General features: G+C 35.5%; 1 protein-coding gene across 2 annotated transcripts in view; it reads left to right on the top strand.

Annotated features, from left to right (window-relative positions):
* LOC145690224 (zeta-crystallin-like) overlaps positions 1 to 22,415 on the top strand; it is a 38,806-nt gene extending 16,391 nt beyond the window's left edge. For both annotated transcript variants that reach the window (XM_081764907.1, XM_081764906.1), the window contains exons 6-10: positions 32 to 116; positions 2,008 to 2,137; positions 5,666 to 5,761; positions 7,076 to 7,262; positions 15,513 to 22,415. In XM_081764907.1, the coding sequence (XP_081621033.1) occupies positions 32 to 116; positions 2,008 to 2,137; positions 5,666 to 5,761; positions 7,076 to 7,237 (473 nt within the window). In that variant the 3' untranslated portion in view covers positions 7,238 to 7,262; positions 15,513 to 22,415. The remainder of the gene's footprint in view (positions 1 to 31; positions 117 to 2,007; positions 2,138 to 5,665; positions 5,762 to 7,075; positions 7,263 to 15,512) is intronic.
* The last annotated feature ends 249 nt before the right edge of the window (positions 22,416 to 22,664 follow it).

Below are 22,664 nucleotides of genomic sequence, written 5' to 3'. Positions count from 1 at the left end.
TCAAATTTTATATTAGGTTATTTTATTTCAGGTTTAAAGGTCATTGGAACAGCTGGTACACAGGAGGGAATGGATCTAGTCAAGAATTTGGGTGCAGATGATGTATTTAATCACAAGTAAGTAGTCTTATTTTATTAACTTTGCATAATTTTCTAGTTATCAAGATGCTGTAGTTGTGTGTTTTTTAAAGTGTTACAGGGCAAGTAGTGTGTGTTTAGTGTTGGTGAATTGTGCTTGAAAATGTGAGGTGTTTTTATTACAATTTATGAAATACAGGTAGTCTGTTCATATGTATTGGTATTGTTAATGAAGATATAATTGTGACTCATATAATTGAAATATTTGTAAACCTAGAAAATTAGGAAGTATTCTTCGTTTTAATGATTCATTTATCTACATAGCATAGTATAAATAGATATTTTCAGATAGAGAACTGAACCACTTGTGAGAATGGATTGAGTTTCCTAATCATTTACTCCACAACTTTAAAATACTGGGAATAAGTGTTCTTTACGTGGTGAATACTAGAAATAAATAAACAGGTACTATGTACAGAATTAAAAGATTTTATTAGAAGATAAGACATAGAATCATTTCTCTGACAAAAGTATTCAAACCAGCAGCTCAGTAATTTGCTAGTATTGGAGAATCAGTTTTATATTTACCATTGATAACAAAACCATTATTTAATTTTTCTTTTTATTATAGTTCAAAAATTTCGTTGATTAGTATTAATTAATTTTCCCCTGCGTAGCGTTGTCACTAACGCTCTCGCCTTCTGTGCCCCGGTTCGATTCCGGGTGGAGACACGGTCGAAAAAGTGCAAAAAGCTTTTTCAGGCCATCCACCCTGAATGAGGTTTTCCTGGGCTAATCTCATTCACACTAGGTAAATGCCGGGGTGGTACTTACAATATAGGTCTCAGGCCGCTTCCTTCTTTCCCCGGATAATGTGATCGCCGAGGGTAGTCATCCTCACACGTGACGGGCTAACATGGCCATCGCTGCTGAAAGTCCAGAAATCTAAATCGTTAATGAATTTTCAGTATTCTTGATATATTCAAGTCTGTCACTTCTCAGTTTAGATTTGAATCGTCTCATATATTGATTATAATAATTTATAATCATCCTCAAGTTTGGTACTTTTGTATTTCTTAAAGAGTTTTCTCTTTAAGTTGATTTAATGAAATATGATAGCCAGAAAACCTTTACTGGATACGATCGCTGGATACTTTTTCGCTTTATATCTATACTTCGGTATATTACTGTTAATGTTGTTCTTAATAACATTTTCGGCAGCTACAATTTATACCAACTGCCGACAAGATATATATATATATATATATATATATATATATATATAGGTCAATCTACATGTATCAATTCTTGATTTTTCAAAAATGGAGATACTTAGCTTTGTGATAAATATAATGGATTGAATTTACACTATTAAATGAAATGAAATGAAATCTTTGAGTTTTACGTCCCACGGATATGCCGGTTAGGCTAAAGGAGACGGAATTTACACTATTAAGCATGTGCTCACTTTTAAAAATAATTTCAATTGGATAATGCTACACATCCGATGGAATATCTTTGGGGGAAAAAAATCTAAACTAGATACGTGAGAATAACGTCTAAATTACAGTTGTTCAGAAAAGATATTTTAGGTTTAGCTTTCGAATAGGAATGAATATCATACAGAAATTCTCAATAATAATAATAATAATAAAATCTTGGACTCCATGGATAAAAATTGCAATGAGACAGTTGAAAGTATAGAGTTAAATTAGGAAGAAACGCAATCGCTAACAGTGAAATACTAAATGTAGTTAACATCTATTTAGTAAAAAAAAATATGTTCCATTTGTATTACATCTACTTGGAGAAAACTTTTTAGTGAAAGTAATTATTTTCTAAGATATGTAACAGTGAAAATGAAAAGACTATATATATATATTGTTCATACTACATGTGCAGTGGCTATTATTGTGGTTTCTTATTTTAGAGAAAAAGGCTATCTAAACAATGCAGTAGCCGCGACAGGCGGTCGTGGCTTTGATGTAATCCTAGAGAACTTGGCAAATGTTAATTTGGGGAAAGATCTAAACGTCCTTGGTCAAAATGCACGAGTTGTGGTAAGTTACAGTGCTGTTTATACCTAAATGTAGAACATAAGATTATACTTACAGTTTTATGCTTGTGAGAATGTCAGTGTTGATCGGTAGCTGTAATAATCGTATCTCTGATATCTCATTTTCTGTGCGATTGTGTTATCACATCTCTGTTTCTTTCATTTTATGATCTGATAAAATTATCCAGTATTTTGCAATTTATATTGATGGAAACGCATTTAAGAACAATTAATAGAAATTCGCGGATCAAGCCCAAAGTTGTACTCGAAAGTGTGACGATGAAGGAGGTAAATAACGCTATATATATATATATATATATATATATATATATATATATATATATATATATATATATATATATATATATATATATATATTTGTATACTATACATGTATTGTGTAGTATATACAGGGTTTGTGCGGAAAGTAATAGGACTGAGTCCATTTAAAAAAAATTATTGAGCCAATCGTTACAATTCTTTAAAAACTTTCAAAATAGGCTCCTTCTGCGTCGATGCAGCGCTGCCAGCGCGATTTCCAAGCATTGAAGGCGTCACGGAAGTCATTCTCCGGAATAGCCTTGAGAGCCGCGGTGCAAGCTGCTTGGATCCCCTCTGTCGTCTCAAAATGCTTGCCTTTCATCGGGCGTTTCAGGCGAGGAAACAAAAAGAAGTCCGGCGGGGGGGGGGCACATCTGGGCTGTAGGGCGGCTGCGGAAGCGTTGGGATGCCGGCCTTGGTCAGGTAACTGTTCACAAGAAAGGCGGTGTGAGCCGGGCGTTGTCGTGGTGCAGCTTCCAGTCGGCTCCGATGTCTGGTCGGACCCGATTGACCCTTCGTTTGAGTCTCTTGAGCACTTCCACGTAAAAACTTGGCGTTGACGGTTTGTCCAGAAGGAACAAATTCATGGTGGACGATGCCTTTGATGTCAAAAAAGACAATGAGCATCGTTTTCACTTTGGATTTGCTCATTCTTCCCTTTTTTGGGCGAGGAGGCGCCGGCGTGTGCCACTCGGAAGATTGCCTCTTTGTCTCGGGATCATACTCAAAGATCCATGATTCGTCACCTGTGATTACGTTATTCAAAAATTGGGGGTTACTTTCACACATGTTCAAATTTTCTTGGCACAATTCCACTCGCCGCAATTTCTGGTCGTCAGTGAGCACTTTTGGGACAATCTTCGCGCACACCTTGCGCATGTTCAAATGCTCCGTCACAATTTCATGAACCACAGTTTTTGGTAAATTTAACATCTGGGCAATTAAACAAATAGTCAACGGTCTGAGTTCAAAACTTCGCGCACACGAGTCACATTGTCAGTGTTTGTCGAAGTCGAAGGTCTTCCAGCACAGTCTTCATCGGCGACCTCTTCCCGGCCCTCCGAAAAGGCCTTGTGCCACTGAAACACACCACTTCTTGCTAAAGCATCATCTGGGTAAGCCTGCTTGATCATATCAAACGTCTCTGTCGCAGATTTACCGAGTTTAACAGAATTTAATCGCGTACCTCTGCTCTAACGAACGCTGCATTTTCGGCTTGCACCACTCACAGAAACACGTCGCGCGAAAAAGCCTGTCCTGACTCTCCGTGTGCTCGGAGACAACTGACCAGCCGCTCGTTCGTTAGCTAGGAACGCCCTCTACCGGATCCAGTCGGTGCGCGCACGCTCCGAAGTACAGTCATGGCGGAATAAAATCAGTCCTATTACTTTCCGGACAAACCCTGTATATTGTATATGCGTATAATTGTATATATATATATATATATATATATATTGGAGACGCGAATTGCACTATGTGACAACGTCAGGTAAAGAACCATAAGTGAAGCAACAAAAATCTTGTAAAAGCTATATAAAACATAAGAGTAGTTCTACCAATTCATCAAATAGTTACATCGATTCTTTCCAGATGATGGTTAAAGTCGATAGACGTTGACACTAACACTGCTTATTAGTGTAACAACCAATTTAACTGCTTAGTGGATTCGTAAAGCAATACTAAGAGTTCCAAGTTAATATGCGACGTCGCCACATTGTGAAACTTTTGATTCCTCATAGTACTTGAAGGGGGCCCCAGAGAGTATGACATAAAGCATTTTCACTTAATTTTTACTTGAAGAATAGCGCTCTGTTGTCGATATGCGCCACTTTTAGAACATCTGATATATATATATATATATATATATATATATATATATATATATATATATATTATTATTATTATTATTATTATTATGATTATAATTAAGTTTTAAGTTATTACTAAAGGAACTCGTAAGATTTCTGTCGTAGGTATGGGTAATGTAATAATGAAATAATAGTAGTAGGACTATATGATTCTGTTAATGGATTTCTGTCTTGTGTATGTTCAGTGGCATTTACATAGTATACTGGATGAAGAACACAGTAAAAAGAAATGACTGTTAGATTTTGACACATACGTGGTGATACTTCAACCCCAACAGATTTTCTAATAAATTGTTAAAATTGTAATATTAAATGAATTACTTGATATAGTCTTTGCTGATTGAAATAAACCAAGAACAAATGTAACAACATTAAAAACAGATGATAACGTCTCTCTCATATAAATTTTATCAGAAACTTCACAAAAGTACATATATACCGAAAGCTTTGCTCATAGCTAAGAATAAAAGATAATGGAAATTATCAATGTCAGTTACTTAGATATTTATGATATCTGTCCAAGTGTGGTCCACACAAAAAATTACAATATTGTTATGTCTTATCAGATATAAAGGAGTTTGGTGTGGCTCTGATACCTTTGTTAAATCATTGATCTTAGCAGCTTAAAGGTTTGACTGGTCGCTGATGAGTAATGAGTATATATTGGTCACCTATTACTGGAAAAGAACTGTCCCAATAGGCTTACATAATTACAGACTTTACAAATTTAATACACAGAAAAAAAAAACCGTTAGAAAATGAAAATTGCGATAAACATACAATAATCCTGCGAGAGAAACGCAGGAGCTTCAGACCTGCCTATAACAATTAATTATTTAGTGTTCGTGTGCTCACATGGAGGAGCCACGATAACTCTTGCCTTTACTAGCAGTCGTCGTCCTATTAGTGCAGTCCGAGGTACGTCTATTGTGGAAACCGTATGTTTTACATTGTGTGTACCACTTATACAATACTACCCACACGAGCGACAATTCTGTGGAACGATCATCTTGCCTTTCGCTGCTCCACTATACGGCGACGCTCGAAATCACTTAATTGCATAACAGACGTACGCTTATACCGTCCTGGAATTCCAGACACTGTAGTACACAGTGGATTTTTACATACAGCTACACTTATTATGTGTGTTCCATGACCTTCAGACTATTAGCAGGATGCTTTCTAGTGAGTACGAACAGCATGCTCTCTACTTACACACATTCCGTGGTGCAAATTTCGTTCGAATCAGACAGGGTGTTGTTAAAAGCGTTTCTACCTTTATTGATACAAATCTTGATGGTTTATATTTTAAACAGACTATACAATGTTTTCATAAATTGCAGGTAGTTGGAAGTCGCGGTTCTGTGGACATCAATCCCCGATCACTGATGATGACAGAGAGCACGATTGTGGGTGTGGCGTTGATGTACAACACGGCAGTAAGTATTTACGTACTTGTTATAAATTGCTCTTGTATTTCTTTTTTTCTATTTCTTGTTATCTTTATTTTCAAGAACGCCTATAGCCACAACCAGTGCTTGGCAAAAACAATAATAATCGGGATTTGAAATTAGTTGTAATAAGCAATAAATACAGTTACTAACAATTTTCAACATAAAAGATTGGTTCTTTGGATAAAAGATTATAACGAAAGATATATTGAAGATGCATAATAACAATAAACAGTAAATTCTGAACAGTTAGTTATAAAAGAAAAACTTCTAATAATTTTCCAGGAGGTAATGTACCTAAAATGGAAGCCACATTTCCTCGCTGAACTGCTATGCTGATACATTGTATCAGAAAAGTAGTAGCCCGCTTTCACCAGTAAGGTGTGCAATACGTTGGCCTACATCTTTGATGAAATTTAGCCCTTCGAGGCCCCAAATGCCGCTCGATTCAATGGCTACGGGCACGAACATGTATCTATCGAGAAGATCTTTTTATTTTCTTCTTTTCTCGCACTCTCTGCGGGCTGCAATAGCTCCTTCTCGAGATGAAGAAAGAGTGAGATTAGATGACGCGAAAGTGTCAGAGCAGGTGAAATCCCAGAGAAGAATCCTTCCCCTCTTCCATGGTACCAGCGTCATGCCATCTGGTCTTTTGCCATCAGATCTGTTACACCCCACAGGTTCACGAACAGATGGAACTTCCGCCGATGTGAGTGCTCTCCAGATAATGTCATTCACGTTCGAATGCCTCACATGTCTTCCGGAGCTACTTATCAAGACAGACCGTGTAGACCATTCTACTTGACTGATGCACCACATTTAGAGCAGTTGTGTGATTCACAGATGTCTACTCCTAGGCGAAGTGCAACTGCAATACGAAAACTTTCGTTTGGAAGGTGCAGTCCTAGGGTGTGTGAAGGTAATGCCTGTAGCCAAGCACCTGAAATTGGTGATGAGGAGGCGAGAAGTCTAGCCTTATCTTCTTGACTGTCTGCTTCTTGTAATAACACTGATTGATATAATTTGATGATTGGCTTGCCCCAAATTGATTGCGAACTTCTGCCCGTTATTTCAGGAGGACTTAAACCAACTAGGTTAAACCAGTCAGATATGCAGTCTTGGACATAAGATTCTATGTGAGGCTCATTCAGTTGGTTGAGGAATATCTCAATGGTATGCCGGGAGCCATAGAACGACCCGGAATTATTTTGATTCCAACTCTGCTTTAAAATGTAGTCTAAAGGCAGTCAGTCCCATTCCCATTTACCTAATTATTGTAACTGTGAGATTTTCTGTTTGTAGGAGGATATTGCAGAAGCTTCGAAATACATATTGGAAGAAATAGAAAATGGCATTGTTAATCCAGTGATTGCACGAGAGTATACACTAGAGGAAGCAGCACAAGCACATCATGATATAATCCACACAAAAGGTGCAAAAGGAAAAATTGTGTTCAGGATATAGAGTAACAGGTTACATTATACAACAGGTAAGGGAATTTGCTCTGTCATACTAGTTGATCTTACGTATACCTAGGTAACTACATACTTTTTTTTTCACCATATATGGAACGGATGTTAACGTGGTCCCGCGAAAATCGGGAAAACTTATCTGTGGCTGCTTGACTGTCTTTTTATTATTATTAGAGAGCCACGATGCCTCAGTGGTAGAACGCTTGCTCACCTCTGGTGCGTGGGCTCTTTGGTTCGATCCTAGCTCGCACCAAGTGGGCTTTGTGATGGATAAACTCCATGTGCGTTTTTTTAGAGGTTTTCCCGTTCCTTCCCGCTTTCTTCACTTCACTATTTCATTCATTATCATCATTACAGTCTCCTTTAGCCTCGGTGCGTAATTGTCGGACGTTAAATTAGAAATTTAATTTCACTATTATTATTATTATTATTATTATTATTATTATTATTATTATTATTTTAAGTTTCGAACTGCCAATTTATACCAGTCAAATCAAATACTGGGATACTAATGTTTTAACCGAGTTGTTGCTGTGTAGTCACGAGGGCTGTCCAGAAAGTTCTAGACGTTTTGGCTTATTTCGGCAGTGGGTGGGGCTAGAGTCGCCATCTTGGTGTAAGAACGTTGCCACAATCAGTACGCATCCAGCTGTGGTAACGTGAGAACTGTGAAGCTCTTACTGTGCTTTCTGTGACGTGTTACAATGTGCGCTGCATTAGAAAATCCCGCCTCTTGTGAGGTGCATTCTGTGATTAGGTTTTCGTTAGCACAGTGAGAAAGTTAATGCACATGATTCAAAACAAGCGCCGGGGAAAACTTTAGCGTGAAGGTGTTGCTTTTTCACGACAACGCACATCTGCACACGGACAAGCGTACCCGAGAGCTCTTGGGAGCTCCTCCGTGACTAAGCGGTTAGCATACGCGCCTTTGGCGTGGGAGACCCGGGTTCGATTCGCGGCGGGAGCTCATGTGATTCGGATTCCACGTTAATCAGTAGGTCCACGTTTCATATATACTCGCTGCTGAACGGGACGTTAAAATTAACTCAACTCAACCGAGAGCTCTTAAATAGTTTTGGATGAGAGGTGTTCGATTACCCACCATACAGCCCGGATTTGGCGCCGAGCGACTACTACCTTTTCTTAGCGGTGAAGACATGGTTCCCTACACAACGCTTTGATACTGACGCCGAAATGCATGCCGGTATAAGCCAGTGGTTGAAATCGCAGGCGGCAGATTTTTACCGCGATGGTACTGAAAAACTTGTTCCACGGAATGATAAGAGCCTTAATTTGCATGACGATTATGTGGAAAAATAGCTTAAGAATGTACCTTTCAAATGTATATAACACGATTTGGTTTATTTGTTCTGTTGATTTTTTTTTTTTTAAATTGTTTTTAATTTTAAAACGTTACTTTCTGGAAATTCCTCGTATTAGACTTTTTCGGTATCTCATGACTAAAGCGTTCTTTTACGGGCATAATCTTCGGTTTAGATCCTGCTACAAAATACTGATTTTACTGTAATTGTGAAAATATAATCTCCCTTTTGTACACAAAGTTGTGAAAAATTAAAAAGATAGTTAACTTAAAATTCCATGAATAGCTGTGTTCTTTCTTGAGAATTAAATCCAATTGTTTAAAAACATTTATAATTACTTCCTTGAAAGGCAGTTTCATTAAATTCGGTTAATACCTTTAAACCTAAATGCATATTATGTTTGAAAAATCCAAGAAAACCCGATAATATCGGATAAAACTCATCTGAGCATCATTTTTTTTAATCCTACATTAAACAAAATGTAGTCAGAACTACATTATGTAAGTTCTGATCACAAAAAAAAAAAAAAAAAAAAAAAAAAATTATTTTGTTCTGAGATCATAAAAGTTGATGGCAAACGTATGATCTTAGTATATTCCAAACAATTGTTGTGTCTGGTTTAGTAGAACCTGTCTGTTTCAAGTGTACCCTCGTAAAATATATGAAACGCACTTCAACCTTACCCCCAGCGCCCTCTTACGCGTTGCTTTGGGGAAAGAAGTGAATAACCTCGGCTGTGTTGCCGATTTGTCATTCAGTCGTGTGGTCTTGGCGAGTAAAGATCGTAGGCTACTTAGAATGGCAAACAAGACAGTGCACAGCGAAGCCCGTGGAATAATAAAATGTGTCATCCATGCCCATATCCAACTATTGAAGGATTTCGGCCACAGTAAATATTCTCTTCTCTTTTAAGGGGGGATACGAGAAAATACACATGGATAGCAGTAGCGCTAGCAGGGGCCACACTTGAAATTGAAAGGTTGTAGTAGTTCTGTAGTGATGTATTTAGTACGTTAGTTTAGCTGTAATATAGTAAATATTATTGAAATCGTCGTCTTAAATAAGAATGGTGTGGTTTCCCTTTAATTTAACTTGTGTAAGCCTTTTAAAATAAAACTATCACTATATGCTCGTATATTCTGTAGTTAACATAATTTTCTCACAGTGTATTATCGTTATGTCTATTTTATAATTTGCATACGAAAAATAATTTTTCGTATATAATAATTAAATTAAGCATGTGTAATTTGTCCCAACTAATTGATTGATGACAGAAAAGATATGTTACATACAGTACCGTGGGTTGGATGTGAACACGGGGGGAGGCAATATGCAAAAATTTGCCATTAGTAAGTGGGAATGTGGTTAGATAATTGTGTGAAGACAAAAAATGGTGTCATTTGCCCCATATGCCCTTCCAATCGCCGCCACTAATTACATATGTACTATTGGGTATAAATAGTTTTCGAAAATATTGAACTTCATCTCACAAACCTTATTTAGAGTACTGTATTTCAGTTCTCATCAGAATTCTTCCATAGGTTCACAGTGATAAATTATTTATACTATACTAGAAAAATGTATTCGTGTGTCAACGTAGCGGACGGTATTTTTTCCCTTAAGCTCCCTACCTGTGCATTACCTATATTTAATTCGTGCAAGTGAATGATAGATTGTTATGAAAAGGAATGAGGTTTTATTACGTCCAGTAGTGTAAATTATCCTCTTTCCATCCACATCCGCCATATGGAATTAAAGCAAGCGATTGATGTTAATATTCTAACATCTACCTCCTCTTATACGAAATTTCGTACATGTGTGTCAGGTAATTGAAAAGTAACATACAGTAATAATGAGGGGAAAAAAAACCTCCACATTCTTCCTTACACAGTAATTCCGTTTATTGAGACCACTGGTTAATAGGATCGGCAGCTTACCAACGACCAAAATTCGTGGTCTGAACAGAGTTCTATAAAGCGGAGTGCTCAGTACATAAAATTCTGATAATAGGACTAGCCACTTTTGTAATCCAATAAAGTGAAATTCAGTACACACAAAATTCTAATAATAGAACCAGCTATTACTAAAAACAAAATTCCTTCTCTGAACAAGGTCCTATAAACCGGAATGCACAGTACATAAAATTCTGGTAATATGAGCAATTACTTACTAGGACCAAAATCCACGCTTCAAACAAGTTACTACTAGTGATGCTGAGCATTGTTGGAGCGAACGATTTTCCCTATCACTAACCTCAACCCCAAACTATATTCGATTTTGAGTGTAGCGTCCCGTTCAGCAATAAGGCTGTATGAGACATGAACCTACAACTTAATGTGGGTTCTAAACCACATGAGCTACCTCCAGGAATTGAACCCGGGTCTCCCAAGCCAAAGGCGCGTACACTAACCCCGCAAACTATAGAAATAAGTCTCTTATCTCTGGCAAAACACACACACACACACACACACACAAAAAAAAAAAAAAACATTCTATAAAAAATCTGAGTGTTAATAAATATTCAGTGAAATTTATCAAATTAGGGAGAACACGCTCCCTAATTATTGACCTATTTCAACTGTAAGCAGTTGAGACGATTGGAAATTCTCAGAAAAAAAATGAGACTGTATCCGACGAAATTGTATTTTTAACGGAAGTTATCATAGAATTTTTATTTGAATCTTCCGGAAGGGGGGAGGGGAGATATGAATCCCTCATATTTGATTGACTTCAACTGTAAGGGTAGGAATTATGTAAAAACCTCAAATACATACATCTTATTGTGTAAAAATCTATTAATATTTACGAAGATTATCCTAGAACATTTTTTTTTTAACCTGAGGAGGGGAAGAGAGGGATTCACTCTCATAGTCTCGATTGATTTTAAATCAAAGTAGTGGAAATGATTTTGAAGCCTCAAAAAGTATACGCCATGTTCTATGAGAATCTAATGTTTTTACGAAAGATATCTTAGTTCTTTATTTTTTTCTTTTTAATCGGAGGGGAAAAAGTAATCTATAGCATATTAGGAGGCTAAATTTACCGCTCATTCGTGACTAATTTTAATCCCAAGCACTGAGGATTACGAAAAAGAATCAAAGAAAGTATACCGTACCTTACATTGTTTCAAAATCCAATAAGTTTTTTATATATGTTATCGTGGATCAAAAAGAAAGAAAAAAAAAGTCGGAGCAATACGACTACTTTATACTTCACTGATTTTAGCTCCATACAGAGCAAATGATGCCTTAAAGTATATATATACAATATATCGCGCCAAAACCGAGTATTTTAAAACTGATGAGCGTGGAGCATATTTTTGAAATTGATTTGGAGGGCGGGGGCTAAATTCACTCTTCCGTTCTTGAAATATTTTAGCCCCAATATCAGAAAAAGAAGGTACACTAAGCTTTGTCTTAATCGACTTATTTTTACATGGTTTGTATCAGAAAATTATCTTGCATGTACATGTGCAATATGGGCAGATTTTATCCTCTTACAATTGATGGATTCCAACCGAAAACATGTTGGAGTCTTCTATTTCTACGTGGAAAAGGCATACCAAGGTACGTTAAAGTCGGATAAGTTTTACGAGAGTTACCGTGGTACGGACGGACAGACAGACATACCCAAGTGCCAATCGAGTCGACTGGTAGAAGCTACGCTAACGTTTACTTCAATAAAGCGGAATATATAACATTTTGTAAAGTGTGCTGTTTTCGTTACCGATGACCATACATAATTTTGATGGTACATGTATGTAACATTTTATTTGAATTGTTTATCAAACATTGGTTTTGTAGCTATAGATTCATGGCTAATTTACTGGTCCAGTATTTCAGTAAGTTACAGTCACATGACCAAACACAATTCATACCAAGAAAGAAGGACATTTTAGAGACAATGTATTTCTGTAGTTGGTTGGATCATCTTAAAATTAGTTAACACTTTATTGAGTGGTTGTAGCTAATAAAAAAGTCAAAAGTCTCCTTATGACTTGTATTGGAACCAATTTTATTAAGTCAAAAAATCCTGTACTGAATTAACAGACACATTTTGTATGACAGTTGAAAATTTTGCGCATCGATCATGTTAAACAGAATGTGATCTTCCTTCAAGACTTCAACATCTTCATCTGACAACACTGCACTGTTATAGAGCAAGAGCTTGGGGTGAAAGGGTCTCTCCTGTGCAGTGTTCGAAGTGGAAAAAAAAAAGGCGGTATGTTTTATTACTATTTTGACTCGACATATCGACTATCTAAATGTTGAACTACAGTGAGGGTATATTGCCTAAAAGATTATGTTTATATTTACATAATGACTGAAATCCATTAGAGCTTCTCTGTAGTACGGGGGGAGGGGGAAGGAGTGACTTTGATCCTCTGCCAACAACTTTCTGAAAAAAGTAAAAAAAAAATAAATAAATAAAATAAAATAAATAAATAAAATAAAAAAACAGTATCTCCTTATTGTATTATAGACAATTATACACAAAAATGCTCAAAAACCGAGTTGAGTTGAGTTGATTTTAGTTTAGCGTCCCTTTCAGCAGCGAGGCTATATGAGACGTGGACCTACTGATTAACGTGGAATCCGAACCACATGAGCTCCCGCCGGGGCTCAAAAACCGAGTTTTTATATTAACAATTTCCTGCGAGAAAACTACTGAACCCTCTACTCTACTGAGGAGTATTCGAAACCCTCGGAAGATTCACCCCGCACAGCAGACAAGCCCTAAATCCGCCCATGCTCAAAACACGACACCTATATGCATTAAGGCAAGAAGACACACACACACACAACAAAAAAATTCAATATGACACATCAAATTATAAACTAGATGAACTTCTTTGAAGAAACCTCATTTTAAAAACAAAAGATAGGAAAAATATAACAAAAATGTCGGTTAGAAATTATTTCGACATAAGAAATAAAATGTCTCTTCTTGCAAAATCATTTGTCAATTACTGTGTATAAAATGGATTTATTAAAGGTATTTAGTATTTACTCTCCAGTGACGGTATGTCTGGATTACTAAGAAACCAGAGATGGTATGGCATACTACCGCATACCGTCTCACTTCGACCACTGTTCCTGTGCGATATGATTTGCATGATTGTGCATCAGCCAAATCTACCGAATTCAAGCCTTGTAGTAGTTCGGACGCCACGTAAATACCAAATGTTCGATGTTTTTATGACGTAAAACCACAATCAATCAATCAATAGAATACGATCGGTTTATAGGATTACAGTGACCATTAAGGCTATTTTGAATGTGGCTCCTTTGACAATAAGATTAATTTTGGATCAAAAGATCCAGTATATTTCAATCAAAAATTTTCTTGTAGGCCTTTTATCTGGAGAACTATTTGGTCTAGGAATTAATTCGTGCGGGTGGACAAGAGATGGCGCAACGAACGGAGCGTTCCACAGTTCCGTGTATCCACACATGTGTTGCAAACCCCTGTCATCGCGTATCGTTCGTAGTATAGGGCAGTGGATTAAAGCGTCAACAACACCAGTTTGTAGTTAAGTGAACATGGCGCAATTTGTGCCTGATAAAGTGTTTTTGCGGGGTGTCCTGCTGCATTACTTTAACATGCAGAAAAGTGCGACTGAAAGTCATCGTATTTTGGTGGAAGTGTATGGTGACCATGCTCTAGCTGAGCGAACGTGTCAGAAGTGGTTTGCACGGTTTAGAAGTGGTGATTTCGGCTTGGCAGACCAAGAGCGAGCTGGACAGCCAAAAAAATTTCAAGACGAAGAATTGACAGCATTGCTCGAGCAGGATTCGTGTCAAACGCAGGAACAACTTGCAGCAGCATTAGGCGTTGATCAAACAACAGTCTCCAAACGCTTGAAAGCCATGGGAATGATTCAAAAGATGTCACATTGGGTTCCACATGAATTGAAAGACAGAGACGTTGAAAGACGAAAAACCATTTGCGAATTGCTGCTTCAACGACAGAGCAGAAAGGGGTTTCTGCATCGAATTATTACGGGTGATGAGAAGTGGATCCATTACGAGAACCCTAAACGAAAAAAGGCCTGGGTGAAACCAGGTGAACCAGGTCCATCACAACCAAAACGAGATATTCACTGTGCATATGGTGGGATATAAAAGGTGTGGTGTACTATGATCTGCTGCAACCGGGTGAAACTATGAATGGAGAACGTTATCGACGACAATTAATGCGTTTGAAGCAAGCTCTGGCCAGAACACGACCAGAATGGGAGAACAGACATGATAAACTTATTGTTCAACATGATAACGCTCGTCCACATGTCGCAAAACCGGTCAAAACCTATTTAGAAAATGTCGGATGGGAAGTTTTACCCCACCCGCCGTATTCACCAGACGTTGCTCCTTCGGACTACTACTTGTTCGATTGCATGAACAACGATTCGATTGGACAGCGGTTTACTTCTTCAGAAGATATCGAAACATGGGTCTCTGACTGGATCGCTTCCAAGGATGAGGACTTCTTTCGCCACGGAATCCGTACATTGCCTGACAGATGGGCGAAAGTGGTGGCTAGCGATGGACAATATTTTTCTTAAGGTATTTATGTATTTTGTGTTTGTACTACAGCTTCAATGTGTGCGTACCAACCGCACGAATTAATTCCTAGACCAAATACATACAGTGTAACCAAACCCAGACCATCAGTTGTTTAGGAGCGTTCAAAAATTTTGTGGACCTTGATCCAAAAACTAGTTATTGGTCAAGATCGCGACCTTTTATTTTTTTTATTATTATTATTTTTTTTTAATTATCATTCCTGAAATTCTTGTTTTTATTGATATATTTATTTTATGTTTTTGTGAATTTTCCTTTTTATATCATGGGGAAACAATTCTCATCATTTGAGAAAAAATTAAAAGATTTTGAACAATTATACGACAATATGACTGTAGGTTTTTTTTTTTCTTTCTTTCAGAATTGGCGCAGAAGTGAATCAAAACTCTTCCCTGATCATATTGTCAGTGGCAGTTCTTGCATATTCAGAAGAATATAGGCAGCAGTTATTCAATATGTGTTTGTTATGTTTTTTGTGTGTTTGTGTTCACTTCCATTTGGGCGAGTCCATTCTTTACTCCTTCATTGTATACTGTCCTACTCCTAAGTTGTAAGTGTGTATGTGTATAAAATAAATTCTTGTAGAAGAAAATAATATATTCTGGGAGGCAAAATTGTGTGTAAACGCTTAAAATCAAAATATTTTGATTGAGTTCTTAATTATCAGATTAACCATTAAAGGTTAAATTACTCTTGTTACGTTTTCTTCAGGAAGAGAGTATGTATTAAAAAAAATATACGGGAAAAATATTTTCAATCGTGGTAGGACAACAATAATAAAAAAAGGAAGGAAATCAGCAAAACTTTTTTTTTTTTTTTAAATAATGAATACTTGGCTGATCACTTGATTTGGGCGTGTCTGTGATATATTTCAAGATTGGTAACGAAATCAAAAGATCATACGTAATAGCCTGATATTACTTAATAACAAAATCCATATAACAGTGTAAGTTAGTATGGTTTTCAGTGTTTAGCTGTGGTGTAACTATGTATTCTTGATTATGCCTTTAACCCCTTGCGTTCCAGTGATATTCATATGGATATCATAAATTACTGCGTTGCAAAATACCAGTGACATCTATGGGGATATCATGAAAACATATCCTTTATAAAGATCGTATTAATCCTGGATTTATGAAATTCTTTAGCGGACACAAGGAACGAGTTAGTTCTATCATTTCTCCTCAGGTGACAGCACCTTACTGACAAAAGAAAACAATGTTTTGTCTCAGTAGATGGCAGGCCTAAGGGAGTCTTGTGTTTTGTCTTCAAGATAAAGAATTGGCAACATGTGTGTTCAGTTACAAAATAATATGTGTTTTGACGATAAACAATTGCAACTTCGATATCGTGTTTCGAGATCGGAAAAAAGAAAGAAAAAAAAAACTTCGTCTTTGCTCTCCTGTCAGTTTTGACAACCTGAAGGAATATAAAATCCCTTCAAAAAATCAAAATTTTTCCTTTTTCAGTCTAAGTGTTCTACAATCCAAATATTTTTTTGATTAGTAATGTGAATGCTATTCTCGCGCTTGCAAAATAACTATGCCCTATGTAATGGTCTAGACAGTCTTCTACCAGTAAATGAAAACCTAGTATTACAGCATGCACATAGGAAAATTACACCTGGAACGCAAGGAGTTAAACAAGAAAAAAACGTATAAAATAATTTGAAACTATTTATATTTCCCTTATACGGTTAGAATACTGTATAAAATAAATTTAATTTCTTACTGCTTAGTAATCATCGTTTAGTGTTGATTGATTGCAATTTTATGTCTTACGTGAGACGGGAATCGTTTGGTGTCGTTAGAAGGAAAAGTCAAAACATAGTTATTTAGTTAATTTCTGAGCTGGTGGTAATGCAGCTAGATTTTTCTAACTTGTAAAGGATTGAATATTCAAGTTTGTGATTCTTTAAATTTTTGTTATTATGTTTACAAACTGGGCCAGTAGAGTAAAAAGTGCCAGAGATATAAATGTGAGCAAAATCAATAGCAATTCTAATACTAAATGGTATTTACTGTTAATTATAGTTGTTGAAGTAGACATTATTTGCTATATTTAATATATTAATTGTATTATTATTATTATTATTATGCAACAAGGGTAATTTTGTATCTGAATTTATTATTATAAGCAGATAGAAGAGGAATCCCAAAGCAAGTATGCAAAACAACTTATTAAGGAGAAAAATTGTATTTTATTTCCGGAAATCAGCATTGAAAGGTTTTACAAAATAAATCGAAATAACTTTTGTAGAAGCAGAATATTATATTACGAGGGATGATCAGAAAGTAAGGTTACAAAGCATGCAGTGAAACGTCTATATATTGTTTCATACAGCCAACAGATAGTACATAATTAGGTTATTTTCTACGTAGTCTCCCTATCGGTTGAGACACTTGTCGCACTGTGGAATGAGTTTGAAGATTCCCTTCTGGTAAAAATCCTGTCCTTGCGTGTTCAGCCACATTGTGACGAATGTTTCGGAACTACATTCCCAGTTCGGCCATCAGATGCCATAACGTAATCCTCCTGTTGTCCTGAATCAGCTCCTCCACGTGAGTTGTGTTCAAATCTGTTGATGCTGTACTGGATCGGCCACTGCTCTCCTCGTCGGTGACGCTTTCTCTGCCAGCCGCAAACTTTCGACACCATTCTGCGACATGCTGACGAGGCATTCAGTCTCTCCGTAAACCTCTACCAGCTACCGGTGCATTTCAGTCGCGGTTTCATGCTTCGCCCACAAGAATCGAATAACTAAGTGGATTTCTTCGTCAGACCACTTTTCCAAATGAGTCGTCATTTGTGTTTACCTACATCTAGTGCCGTAGGTGGTGGGTGGCAGAAATTCTGCACAGTTCTCAACTCGACGTATTAAAAGTAATCGCACACTCCTCATTCCTGTATAACAGACGAAACTCCAGAAATATCGGCCGTGTACCCGTAGTTACTGATCCTCCCTTGTATTACAAAATTTTGAAAAGTAAAGAAAAAAATGATTAGGGATCATTTTCCGGAAGAGAGAATTACGTGTTGCATTAATTTATCATTGTATAGATTCTATAGATTTTATTTATCATTGTATAACTTGTAGATCCTATAAGCATACTCATTTTGAGAAAAAGGACCTGAATTGGTTATAACTGTTGGAATAACGAAAAACGTTTCATTGTCAGAATAGTCAAGTGTTCTGAACTTGGAACTCGAGAATCGGATCGTAGCATTTCTCTCGTCTTTGTTACCGTACTGAAACCATTGGGTTTATTATTATTATTATTTTATTATATATTCTTTCAGAAATTTTACAATAGAAAGTAGTCTCAGTACTGATGATGTCATAAAACCCTAAGTTCATCTTCTAATGGATTATGCTAGATTGTGTTGAACACCCTGTGTGTGAATTTCTAGTAAATACCTGTTTTATAATTAATGTTGTATAATGTTAGACAATGTTAAATCGAGCGTGTATGTATTCAATCATCATGTGTAACCAGATGTTGATTCATTTATCATTGCATTTATTACCGGGTGTTACACAGTTGATATAAAAAAAAATAGGCTGTATCGTACTTTTTTTTTTTTTTTTTTTGGTTGGTTGGTTTGTTTGTTTGTTTTAATGGTCGGTCTTGAACATCTGCGAAATCCTAAATCGTTCACATATTATATTCTTCAAATAGTCGTAAGTTATGTAGTAAAATCCGTAAAGTTATATATGTATATCTTTCGAAACTGTCCAGTTTACAATGTGGTTCAGGATTTAAAAATAATGACAAACATTGAAGGCGTTTAACATTAAAACTAGATTATTGATCGTAAACTTGTTTTATTGTATTATTAATAATTTTATTAATTAATAAATTTAGTATGAAAAACATTATTCAGCTGAAAATTTGCCAAGAATACTGATTGCGATGAAAATTAAACTATCTTGTAAAAAATCAAAACAATCCAGTCTAGTTCTTTCGTATACACAGAGATAATGGTTAATTATCAGAAAACTTACTATTAAAACATTCCTGTTCATGAATAGGAATTCATAATCGTGGATTTATCTGAATTTGATGAAAACGTACACTTTGAAGCCATTTTTAGGTGGGAAAGAGCGTCATTAGTCTAAATTTGTCTGTTGACGTTGGAATACAATAAAGCAAAAAAGTTAATTTTGAATACAGAAAAATAAAAAAGTTGAATAGGTTTAAATACTGAACACCTTACTCGTTTTTAGTGTTAGAAAGATTGAAACTTTATTGTTTAATGTAAGAAATGACTGTTACTTAAAAGAGTGTCACTGTATTTTGTTGCATGCTATTTCCAGTTTAGAAAAATTATGTGCGTTTATAGGCTCTTCTCTGTAATCAAATATTTACAACGTTCTGAGCATTATTGTATTTTATACAGTAATAGTTATGATGCAAGAAGACGAAATAACAAATTATAGACCGTAACTTGGAATAAATATGTATAATATTGTTATCGAAATTACTAAAACTTCGAACTTTGTGCAACGAGTTTTGTGGACATAGAAGTCCTAAGAAAAAGGCTTAGACTAAATAGAAGTAATCATTCAAATTTGGACATGTTTTAAACTAAGAAAACAGTTTTCATAAAGTAAACGAACTTTTATATATGCAAATATGTTACTAATTAAGTACTTTGTGTAAATATCTAAAAACGAAAAATTCTGTATAACTTGAAAAGTACAAGCACAATAGTTAAAAGAAGCATGGAAACGTCTTCTGTGACTGGTAAATTGTACCGATTACTCTTAAATTGCAGCGATATTGATTTTTTTAATAATATAAGTTTGATTTTTCTAATAGTTCAGCTCATGAATTTTTAACTATTGCACAGTTTCTGTTTATTTGTTCTGTCCAGATAGCTAATATTTTTCTGCAACAGTTGTATGAGTTCATTCTAAATTTTTACATTAGCTGGCTGGTATTATTAGTATCGAACTTTAAAAAAAAAAAAAAAAAAAAAAAAAAAAAAAAAAAAAAAGCATAAGAATTATACAGGGTTAGTATAAATGATTAATTCATTTTTAAAAAGCCATATTTTTAAAAGTATTACACATATAAACACGAGAGATTTATGAAAACAAGCACAAATTCACGAAGTTTTCTGCTTTGTTTACATGGCAGGTCTTTTCCTTGCTCACTTCTGAAAACGCGTTGCACTACTATAACAAATATTTCGTACATTCTGACATACAACTCTTTTCTTGATTAACCTCCATTTTGGACAGTTACTAAACTTGTACTGCTTAGCTGGTGCCATCTGTAATACACAATACAAACTTAGTGAGTTTATGGTTATTTTCATAATCCCTCATGTTTGTACATGTAATACATTTGAAAATATAGCCTTTCTAAAACGAATTAATCATTTATACTAGCCATGTGTTTCACTTTATGCTTGAATAAGTAACTTGCAAGAATCACGCGGTAAGTTCATAGCCTGTATAATATAGTAATATAAAAATCAATTGAAGCCCATTCCTTCTAGAAAGAACATATTTCACCATTTTTTTTCTTGCACAAGTGCATCATTGATTTTAGAAACGATCCATTATTGTTACATGGGGTTAGGTTAGGTGGTATATTTAGACAATTGAAAATTGAGTTTTTGTAGTGGGAATCATATCAGTACCAAAACCAAGTAAACAGGTAGCTTATTTTTTTCCCATATCATATAGTATTTGCTTGTAACCGGCAGATCGAGATTTTCCGTTAGTCCAGTAATATTTTTTTCTACTTTTAAACATGTTCTCTTACTTTAGAATTTCAGTGTGGAAAGTAAATACATGATTAACTAACTTGTCTAACTCTTTATATGAGTATGGTTCCTATTTTTTTTAATTAATTTATTTAAGAAAAAAAATTGTTGTGTCTAGATCAGTGGTCAAAGTGAGACGGTATATGGTGGGATGCTATACCGCCTCTGGTTTTTCAGTGATCAAGACATACCGTCAGTGGAGAGCAGATTCTAAATACCTTTAATATTTTTTTTCTTTCTTTAAATACAGTAATGGACCTATAGCTTTGCACGTAAAAAGATTGTATTTGTTATGTAGAAATAATTTCCAAGTTGACAACACCGACATTTTTGTTACCTTTTGGTTTTAAAATGAGGTGTCTTCAAAGAATTTCATATAGTTTATATTTTGATGTGCCATATGAATTGTTCCTTTCTTATGTATATATGTGTGTCTTCTTCCCTTAATGCAAATGTTTTTTCATCATGGGCGAATTTAAGGATGTCTGCTGTGGGGGAAGGGGGGAAAAGAACTTCTGGGATTTGAAAATACCCGTCAGTCGAGTGGGAAGTCTGGGAGTTTTGTCGGAGGAAATTGTTAGTATTAAAACTCACTTTTCGAGCATTTTCATGTATAATTCTCTATAATACAACGTAAGGTTTTTTTTTTTTTTTTTTTTTTTTTTTTTTTTTGTCAGAAAGTTGTTGGCGGGGGTTTTAAGCTTCTCCATGTCCTCGACCCCATAACTACGAGAAGCTCCTCCAATGGTTTTCATACATTATGTAAACAGAAATGCAATCTTTAGACGACATACTCTCACTGTATTTCAACATTTAGATATCCGGTATGTCGAGTCAAAATCGTAATAAAACATACCGCCTCTGCTTTTCTTCCACTTCGAACACTGATCTAGGTACCAACAAAGTGATGTGTTAAAAGAGATATAGAATTGTATTTGACTAGATAATTACTGGGTGCTACAAGTATACTAAAGACATCATTTTCCCTGTAGTAGAATATCTTATTTTACGATGCAGGTGCATTAATTGAATATTATTAATCTTTCCTGAGCAAACATTATCATTATTTGCAATGTTTAACTGTAAGAACTTGAAAGTGGCTCTTCCTTGCATTTGATCACAATCTGAACTGAATACTTTAATTTCATTTCTTAATAGCATTTGTTTTTAATTTCGTATGTTTCTTGTACCGTCTAAAACAGAAAGTATGGTGTCATTTGCTGAATAATGCAACATATGATAAACTGGTTGTATGAATACCAGTGTACATATTTTTTTGTGATTGTAGGGAACGCGTTTGTGTGTGTGTGTGAAAATGTAAATAAATTGTAGTTAAATACTGTAAATGTGGTATCATAGAGCTTCGTACTGTGTTTTTTAAATAGTCATCACATGGTGTTACATATAAGTGTGGTCATAATATGCTGAAATTACTACGGCTTTTCACAAATTCTATATTTTAATAAATTTTTTAAAAGATTTTTAATGAGGTGTTTTTTTAAAACTCAAATTTCTGAAGACAATAATTTGTGTGAAAATAACTAGAAAAAAAAAGGTATCGAAATTGAGTAAGTCACTGTGAAAAGTTGTGAGATTGCCGCATATAATATGTTACTTTCCCTCCGTTGCATCAGTGATTTATCTACACCCCCTTTAAAATTTTCGAACACCACCTCGGAAATTAATTTCTTACACTCCCACAACTAGGAGTGCAATATTAAAGAGATTCATTCTT

Source organism: Thermobia domestica, chromosome 7 (assembly GCF_964235325.1).
Source record: "Thermobia domestica chromosome 7, izTheDome1.hap1.1, whole genome shotgun sequence".
Taxonomy (NCBI): domain Eukaryota; kingdom Metazoa; phylum Arthropoda; class Insecta; order Zygentoma; family Lepismatidae; genus Thermobia; species Thermobia domestica.
This window is presented reverse-complemented; position numbering and strand designations above follow the sequence as displayed.